General features: G+C 49.2%; 1 protein-coding gene across 1 annotated transcript; it reads right to left on the bottom strand.

The window, feature by feature from the left end:
* Positions 1–766: 766 nt before the first annotated feature.
* On the bottom strand, positions 767–9,893 carry acvr1ba (activin A receptor type 1Ba). Its single transcript, XM_037239049.1, has 9 exons — positions 9,701–9,893; positions 4,289–4,525; positions 3,952–4,209; positions 3,335–3,565; positions 3,073–3,240; positions 2,839–2,995; positions 2,628–2,752; positions 2,424–2,554; positions 767–2,298 (listed from the first exon to the last, which is right to left on the bottom strand). Exons 1-9 carry the CDS (start codon positions 9,762–9,764, stop codon positions 2,173–2,175), a joined length of 1,497 nt encoding a protein of 498 aa, XP_037094944.1. The 5' UTR covers positions 9,765–9,893; the 3' UTR covers positions 767–2,172.
* Between the last annotated feature and the right edge of the window lie 99 nt (positions 9,894–9,992).

The following is a 9,992-nucleotide window of genomic DNA, read 5'->3' as shown; positions in this document are numbered from 1 at the left end:
GTAACGACCAATCACGGCCCAGTTTGCAAATGACGGGACTGAGAAATGTAATGGTCATTTTCAGTGGACAGAAAGTAGCAAAATGGCCGACCCCAACACCTGAGGTTAATCAAAACAGGTAGGTTTTTTTTTAGGATACGCCACAAACGCAGTTTCAATTAGAATGCGGTGTATAAGTTAGTGGAGGCGCAAAGAAAGTACTCTTAAGAAAAATATTGAGTTGACCCTCCTTTTAGATTCAATCGACGACCCCGAAAAAAAAAGACAAAAAATGTCTGCTACTCAAATGGATGAAGCCGGGCGCGGACGACGGACCTGACTGATATAAGCATTTTCAAGGCGGACTTTAAAAAGAAAAAACCTGGATATTGAAAGGATAAATCGGACGTTTGCAGCTGGCTGGTTTGTTTCAACCACGTCATGGAAGGCAGGATTTATTTGACCACTCACGCGACACTTCTTGGATGGATGGACTTCGTGTACAAAGAAGCATCGCTGGTGAGTACCATGTTTTTATCAAACGATTGTGCATTGTTATATCAAACGTGTTTGCAACGTTTTTTTTTTTTAATTTGGTGCCGATCCTACTTTGAATATTCCCCGCTCCGTGACGATGTATGTGGGTGTGATTGGTTGTTGCGACTGGCTGGCGACCAGTTCAAGGTGTAGTCTGCCTTTCACCCGAACATATTTTATTTTTACACGTGTGTTAGTTTGCCAGCTATTTTCAAAATGAAGCAAAAAGATTCCAGAAGCCAGTCACTTAAGAAAAAAAAAAAAGGAATTTATTGTATATCTATATACAGTCATCCTGAAAACATTTTCACAACATGATCTTTCTTTCTTGAAATATTACACATGGACAGAATGTCTAATAGCCGTGTATGCATGGCAACAAAACAAAACATGGACAGGGCCGTTGTACATTTTGTACAATCTGTCTCCCGTCTCTCCCCGGCTGCATGCATGACGGACACCAACATGGAATGGACGCAAACAAACATGGACACACAGATTCCTGATTGTGGCCTAGGCCAACAAAATGAATGAGAAACATGCAGCTCGACTTTGGCAGCCAATCCAGGAACTACTTTTGACATCATGCTTCTCTGCTTTTGCATTCAAACCGGTTCCAGAAGTTTAGGTGGCTCCCTAAAAGTATTCCAGTGTCAGTGAGAGGAGGTGTTTTTAATTACAGTTGAGCCTTGAAAACTTGCCTGGTAATCCCGACCATGAAAAGAAAAGGAGATCAGATGCAGCAAACATGTGGGATCAGTAGTACCAACAGATGGGAAAGGGAAAAAAACAAAACAAAAATGAAAACGAAAGAAAATCCAGCAGGTTCATTTTGTTTTGTTGACGAAAAAAAAAAAAAAAAACTGCCAAAGTACCATCACTGTTCACATTGGTGCTTACGGATAAGGGGAGTGTTATTTAATTTAAAAAGAACCACAAAAAAAAAGGTACCCATCATCAGTAGTGTTGAAAGTCAAAAGAAAACACAATTCATGAGAAACGCATAATATTGAGATATACAATATGTCTATTAAAAAGAATAAAAACATTTGATACGCCACTCGGCCCGACGCACCTGTGTGACCGCGCCGTTTGGACGACAGGCGAGCGCCGATTTGCGACGCGCCGGCCGTCTCACAGTGTTCATCCACATCAAGTCAAAAGTCACAAATAAATAAAAAAAAAAAAAAAAAAACATTTTTCCCTGCCAGTCGGGTGATTGCCTGCAGGTTGTACAGAGGAAGCTACGCACGGTCACATTTTATGTTGTTTTTCTTTTTTTACCTCGAGTTAGCGATGGATACGGTGGTAGGATGTGTTTGTAGTCTTTCACATGGGACTACAAACATGGCCTCCGCCTTCCTCAAACATTCACAGCTGTTACATGGATGGGAAAACTTTAGAGTGAATTTAAAAAAAAAAAAAAAAAAATCATGAAAACTGTACAATAGTAGTTCCTGCCATCTGAAAGATGAAAAGAAAAGTGAGATGATATTAACAGTGGTAGTGCTGCGGCCCAAGACGACGAGAAGGGGTTCCAGGGTCGGGTCGGGGTGGGGGGGGAGACACGAGGACGTTGGACAGGGTTGGTGGGTCTCAGTAGTTTTGGCTAAAAAGGTGAGGTAGGCCTTGGCTTGAAAACTGGCAGGGCTCCTTTCACATCTTGATGTCCTCCTCCACGCTGAGCTGCGACAGCGTCTTCTTGATGCGTAGCGCCGTCAGCCGCGCCGCACCGTTGGCGTACCAGCACTCGCGCATAATTTTGCCCATCACGCGCAGCGACTGCACAAGGATGGGACATACATTTAGCAAAAGTCTTGGGATGCCAAAAGCTGTATGGTTTATTATTTAGGGCTCCAAGCAGAATTTTTTGTTGTCGTAGAACGGAAGGCTAGTGTGTTGCTTACCTCGTAGCTCTGCCACCAGTTGGGCACGTTGGGCCGCAGCTTCTGGTCGCACACCACCTTCCTCATCTCCTCGATGGAGGGGTCAGAGGGCACCAGGTCATAGTAGGGCAGCTGGTACTCCTCGTGGATACCTGCCAGAGCAGCGGGAACAGCGCTCAGCGTTTGGAGCCCGCCGCTCGCTCGCTCCGAGCGGGCTCGTCTCACCTCCGGCGTTGCAGCGGCGCGCGATCTCCCAGTACACCAAGCCCAGAGCGTAGATGTCGGCGCACTTGAACGAATCAAAGTGCTTCATGTTGATGCTTTCGTCCAAAACTTCCGGGGCCATGTACCTGCCGGGGCGCGCGCACGTTTGTTCAAAAACGTTATTTCGAATCCAATTGATTGGCTTAGTGGTCCGGATGGTGTCGAGGCTGACCTTTTGGTGCCCACGCGCTGGTTGGGGGCAATATCGATGGTGTCGGTGATGGACTCGTGGCGGACGGCCAGGCCGAGGTCGGCGATGGCGCACATGCCGTTTTTCTTCACCAGGATGTTCTTGGACTTGAGGTCCCGGTGCGCGATGCCGGGCTTACCTACAAGACGAGCGGTGAATTTAATGTCGGGCGGCTTTAACGAGGCTGAGATGCCGCCGCCGCCGAGCTCCTCTCACCCTGAGTGCCGAGGATCTCCATGTGCAGATGTGCCAAACCGCTGGCGGCCGACAGCGCCAGCTTGATCATTCCCTCGATGGTGACAGAGTAGCGGTTCAGGTAGTCGAAGAGGGAGCCGTGCTCGTGATAGTCTGACACCAGCCACAGCTGAGTCCATGTGCCATTGTCTGAAGCGGAATACACACATCACGCAAAGTCGATGAAAACGTTCTTAACAAGCCGCTTTTAGCAAACGTCTTGTTTTCCTTCTCGTTGCCTGACCTTTATTGTCTGCCGCGATGAATCCCAGAATATTTTCATGGCGCAACATGATTGTCTGGTAGATCTCGGCTTCTCGAAACCAGGAGCGCTCTTCTCTGGATGAGAAGATTTTCACCGCCACGTCGCCGCCGCGCCACTTCCCTCGCCAGACTTCTCCGAAACGGCCCTTTCCTATGATTTCCTGCAGCACGATGGTCCTGGCCACGGTCCGTTGCACAAAGAGAGGCAGGCCTGTAGGGGGCGGTAGTGGACATATGAAAAACGGTCCGGCAGGGAGGCACCGCGGAACAGTCGAGCGCTCAAAAGTCAAGCATGTTTAACAGCTGCCGGTGTGCAACATGACCTCATCGTGTTCCCGTCACAGACTTGTTTGCACACATTCCGAGCGGTTTACTGCGCAAGGTATTTATACTATTATACTTTGGACCGCAGATAAAATAATTGCCGCCACGCAAAGTTTCCAGTCTTGCAAAATCCGCTGTGACCACCGCAAATCGTATTTCCGATTGTGATAAGACTTTGCTCACGGGTGGCCTCAAAGCTTCTTTGGACTTCAAATGGACTTCCATATTTGGAAGCCGAAAAAAAAGCATGCCCCCAAAACGTCATGTGATTACCAGAGCCTGATCCGGAGGTAGACATGTCATAGATGAGGTCCTGCAAGGTCTTGTCCTTGGCCAAATACAGATGGTCGCAAGAGGGGTCCTCCACCTCCAGCCTCTGCCTGTGACCATAGGCCCTCTGATGATATTGGAAGAGGAAGACGCCCACCATCAGAAGTACGCAGAGCAGAAAGACGGGCCCCGCGATGACCGCCACCAGCTCCACCGGACCCCAGGAACCAGCCGAGCCTGAATCGTCCTCCTTTGTGAGCACTGGGAGCACAGGGAGGGGGGGGGCACGTGAGTCTCGCCTCCTCGCGGGTCGTATCACCTCCTCGCGACAAAGCCTTACCGGGGACTTTCAAGTCAAGACTGTTGCAGTAGTCCACATAGCAGCAATGAGTGTTGAGCAGGCCCTCGGCGCTCAGGCAGTAGAAGGGTTGCCCGGGCGGAACCAGGTCGTCCCTGTTGATGCAAGTGCGCATATGCTGCTCCTTTCCCTGGATGGTGTACGTGGAGGCCATGCAGGCGCCATCCGTCTCGCACTCGTAGCCCGTCTTCTCGCACGTTGTGCAGTTACAACGAAGAGCTGGGGGGAAGAAAAAAAAAAAGTTCAATTCAAGCTGTTTGTTTGTTTGTTGTTGTCAGACCGCCCCGTCGCACATCAGTAATTTTAGATTTCATCTTTACGAGATACAATAAATACAAGACCATTTTTATGTCCTTTTTACGATAGACTGACTGGACCTTTGACCCCGGTTCATAGCTGGGCATTCGAGTTGCCCCGTGCTGTACAAAATTAAGGGGCTGTGATCCAAGAGGGTCATAAGGTCATCCGAGCCCACTTGCTCAAGTGCGTCGCCCCTCTGGAGGACCCAATGGAAAATAAAAGTGAGGTCAGAGCCACAAGGTCCGCCCACTTTAACCAGTAACAGTGATGGCGAAGCGAAATGGAGTCGTTTTGGAGCCACATGTTTTCATTTGGCCACCATCGGGCGGGCGCCTGCTAACGTTTGATGCTAGCAAACGTCCGAGCAGGCGCGGAGATGACTTCCCAGAACAGAATCAAAAAACTCCGTGTGGCCTCCTCAGAGTAACATGTCACCACCGACCGACAACGAGTCATTCGCTGGAAGACTTCCTCCGGGGGCCACAAAGGAGGAGACGAGAGCAATTCTTATCTTTCTTCTCTTCCAGAGAAGTGTGACGGTGAGTTCAAGCTCTTACAAAGTCTGGCACAGCGAGAGAGAGAAAAGATTGAAGCGTGGCAAGCTTACTCTAATCTTCTGTCTTATCCGGAGGGTCCCTTTGACCAGATATGTGCAGTGTGGCTGAGCAGATTATTATTTTTTTTTTTTTCTCCCCCCAATCACGGGAGTGACCATCTTGCAACACAAACCAAATTGTGCTTGCGTCAACCAACAGCAAAGTTACAAAAGCCGTTTTGGTGCAACTGAAGCCTCATCCTGTGTGGGAGAGTTTTTTTTTTTTCTTTCTTTCTTAATGTGTCACGTTTCGCTATGTGACTAATCGAAGTTTGTTGACGGAGGAAGAAGAGCACTGCGAGCAGGAATATTTCCACCACACCTCGCAATCCGGAAGAGGTGTCAATCTTGGCAACCTCATGACACTTTGCACACTAAAGAGCAGCACTTTGGCTCTGACAAACAAAGTTGAGGAAAAAAAATTCCAAGTGGCCTGTGCAGACATGGCTGAAAGCTGGCCTCAAATCCTTCACTGATGGTTTGTGGTCAACCAAAAGTTTGTTTTGCGGAAGGCTGCACTCCAGGCATGGACGTTTCTGCTAATTGGGGCCGACCTAGCAAAAAGCAGCGAGCGCTAACGTCTGCGGCCGAAATGTGCCCGTGTACGCACATTATTGTCGCTCTTTACAACACTCGTGCTTTGTGCCCAGATTAAGACGACATGAGGAGGGATTGCAGCGGCCCTGCGTGAACAAAGAGCAGAGGGCTAGGGGGGGATGGGCGCCGTGGAAAGGAGCGCCACGGCCAACAGCGACAACCCCCAATATTTGAGCGCCAGACAGGGCAGGAGGAGGAGGGGAGGGGTCTGGACAATCTAAAAGGGAGGGGGGGGTTTAAGGGGCCCCCGGTTGGTGATCGGGGTGCGCCCGAGGGACCGGCTGTGAGCGTCATTAAAACCCAGTCTAGACTTTGACTTAGTGGAGGGAGGGGGCAAGTCACAGCAACAAGAGAGCGAACACATGGGGCCGTGTGTTTGTCAAGTTCCTATCATTCCGTGCATGCTGAGGCAGGAAATGACAAATGTTGTGAGGAAGGGATTAAAAAAAAAAAGCACCTTAGCCCAAACCAGTTTTGCTTCAACAGTACACACAATACCGTTGACTTGAGTGCGTTTGTGCGTGGCGTCCAGCAAAGTCGGCAAACGGCGAGCGAGCGCGCCAAGAGCGAAGCATCATTACCCCAATGTACCGGCTGAAATTCGATCGCCGCGGATACCAGACAGAGTTGATCAAGACAAACAGCCGCCGCCACACACAGCAAACACACAACGCATGCACTCACACACATACGCACACAACGGCAGTAGCATGCCTCCGAATCGATGCTCCGGGAAAGCACAAAGTCATTACCTTTGTCTGCATCACGGAGTCAAATTACCGATCCGATTGGAAAGTCCAGTCCGGGCGGCAAGCTCCAGGGCGGCAAGCTCCCGGGCAGCGCTACGGCGACGGCTACTACTTTGTCATTGCGCTCGGAGTTTGCGACCGTGTCGAGGATAGACAACGTGTTCAAAAGACAACTCACACGATCTGCTGCCACAAATGATTTTCAGACCCAAACTGTCAAATTAGATATTGTTGCGAAAAATATGTCGCTCGCGTCTGCAGCCCGAGAACAGAAAACAGATTGAAAAGCCGTACGGAGGAACGTCGGCCAGACGTCAAGCAGTATCTGCTCAATGAAGCAGCCAAGGCTGCTTGTGAGTGAAATTGCGGCTCTTGCGGTGATGGCGTTCCCTCGCTAGTAGCTGCCCGCGCCGGCCGGCCGGCCGGGTCAGTCACAGTGCACGCCGTCTGCTGCGCCAATTAAGCCTCCGGGCACAACCCGGGTCGTTATTGACACGAGACCACCTCACACTTGACCTCAATCTGTGTGCAGCTCACTTGCCAATGGCGAATACTGACTGCAAACAGAATTAGGATAATGCCGACACGAGATTTAAGACGAGAGGTTCAGCGAAGCTCGCAAAAATTCATACATAATTCATCTACTTATATATACTTCATGTACTTTTGATTTTTGAGCGTGTGCTAAATGTAGATGACTTATTTTTGAGGTGCATTCAGTGAAAATAGAGAAGCATAAAAATGCCTCAGCAGGGTGAACACAATTGAGGTATTTGCCAACTTGCTCCGCCCCCATGTTAGCTCGGTTTACGATACAATACTTGGGTTCCAATTTTGAACGCAAAGTCAAGGTCATTAGCCGCTTGAACGCCAAAATGCAATGTGGCAACAGGAGCGAGCCGCTCACCAACCAGATCACGGCGCCGAGATCACATTGCAAGTGTGTGCGCCAGCGCGCAACAAACATAACTCGTTCCTAATCTGAATCAAGTCAACAACACGTGACTTGTCAAAGCATTCAGTCAAGGAAAAGAAAGAGAGGGAGAGAAAAAGAAAAAAAAAAAATCGGCACTCTCAACCGCAGCCGTGAAATCTGCTCGGACTGAGCGATTTTCAGGTTGGTCTGGTTTCGGGCCTTACATTGCGTAATCCTTCAGAGGCAGTAATTTGAGGGCCCCCTTTCACTAAAGACCCCGGCCGGCAGCTGGACAAACCAATCCCCCCCCTTCCCGTGACAAGCTCAGCCACTTTTGTCTGCGTAGGTTCCAACTCCACCCCCAGCCCACTCTCGCACTTGGCCGTCAACGACCACATTTACACGCAGCCACGAATATTGACACCATTCAGGTTGACGTCAATGCACGCGGAAACCCAAATATGGCCCGAATCAGGTTTAAAAAAAATAAATAAAAAATTTGGTTTTAAATCCTTCACAGTAAATAAATTCCGGTTTTAGGGCAGATGAGGCCATTCCGTGTCACAGTACCAAGTGGAAATTCCAGGCCCAACGGGTGGCTATTTTTAACTGGAACTTGTCAGATAATCTTAGAAGATTTAACCAGGGTGTGAGCAGATAGATTGACAGTACTCTTTTTGTTTTACTTTGAAGCCAGTTTTGATTTTGGACCATGATGATTCCAAACAAAAATGTCAACTTTTTTGCACTTCGAGCACACAAATGAAGGCGCTTGTTGACTTGAGTTAACTTAAGCTTGATCGGTTTTGCGGCAAGTAGCAACAAGGGGAGACGGCTTGTCGAGATGGAGCAAAGTGTGGCCAACTTTGAAAAGATTCTGGCTTGTTTTTACCGGGCAGAATCTTCTATACTCTAGACGTGACTCTGTTTACTCCCTACAGTTGGAAACAAATGTGTCCTTTATGCTCCTTGAAATTAGCTTATTACTTTTTTTATGTCTTGCCGATAGATAAACACACAGAATAAACCACCAAAGAATCAAAATAGCCACGCTGCAAACGAATGAAGCATCCCCGACGATTTTGCCACATCCACTACGGCGGAGAGGCCCACGCACGATTCAGATTTCAACAACATAAACGATGGATCAACAGAATCAGAGAAGCAAAAATATTCCCCATCCATGACCTTACCTAAGAGATTAGATAATTAAGTTGATTTAGATTAGGTTTATAAACAGACACGAGTTTATAAAGTGTTATCCCATATAAGCAACTTCTCGTGCTTGGTTAACTTTTACCCATGGCCCTGTACTTAAATACAACAATTTCCACCTTTTGACTCGAGTAAAGAAGTTGTTCTTCACGATAGACCACAAGTTTGTGTTAAGTAAAGCATGTGAGCACTTTTTCCATCTCTGCTCGAGAAAACGCGCTGGGCAGCTGCTATCATCTGTCGCAGCAGCAGAAGGCGAGACCGGGCCAGGCCAAACCGGACCGGAGACGCGCCCCTCCAGACCCCCACTTGCCACATTTCCATCACAATACCGCCAGACTTGAACTGTGACGCCTGTCTGGACTTTGTGAATACGCGAAGGTCGTCCGCTCATGGCAGCATTCGCACAGCTCGCGCCCTTTGCCAAGATGGACACCGGTGCAATTGCTCAATGTTTACTCCCAAACACGTTTCAGACACTTAAGTGGGTTAGGCCGCCATTGTGGAAGCCCTGCTTTCCATCCACATTCAAGCACGTTGAAGGAGGGAGCTGATCGACACGCACAAACTACACATATGGGATAAATAATTAGAAAAAAAAAGAAACGCAAATATGAGCACAACACCAACTCGTTCCATACGTCACAAATCCATCCATGTACTCGCGCATAAATAAAACCACGATTAGCTCGGAGACGCTCCGACGTAAACAAGCAGCACGACCCGGTTGTTTTGCTTCGGCTCCTCGAGTTACCCGGCAGGTGTCGGCAAACTAGTACCATTCGCACTCATTGTGATTTCATTTCCCCCTTATTTTTTTTCCAGTGCATTTTTTTGCATTTGACTTTATTTATGGGTCAGCGCTAGCGGTGAGGCAAATCCCCTCCAGTGCGCAGCGGCGGCGCCATGGCGGGGAGGGAGCGAACGACAACACGGATAAGGCACAAGCGCGCGCGCACGCACACGGCGAGCGATCGAGCGAGACAAAAGGCGAAAATGTGCTGGGCTCGGCTCAAACTTACCGTTCGCGATCGCCAGCAGCCCGAGCAGGGCTAGCAACGCTCGGCCGGTGTGTTTCACAGCCATTTCTTGCACACTGCCATCGCTTCGCACGCTAAACACGGGAAAAGTCGACTGGCTGCAACACAACACAACCACAGTCCGACCGCAGTCGCCACACACTCCGCACACACATGCACCGAAGCGCACGGCGAGCTAGGCAGGCGCGTGACGTATTTAAAGGGGCGGCGGCAGTTTAAAGGGGAGGTCCGCGTGTCCTCTTCCGAGGTCAGCAGCAGCAGCAGCAGCATCTTT

This window comes from Syngnathus acus, chromosome 2 (genome assembly GCF_901709675.1).
Source record: "Syngnathus acus chromosome 2, fSynAcu1.2, whole genome shotgun sequence".
Taxonomy (NCBI): domain Eukaryota; kingdom Metazoa; phylum Chordata; class Actinopteri; order Syngnathiformes; family Syngnathidae; genus Syngnathus; species Syngnathus acus.
Note: the sequence above shows the minus strand (reverse complement) of the source record. Positions and strands in the feature narration are given on the sequence as shown.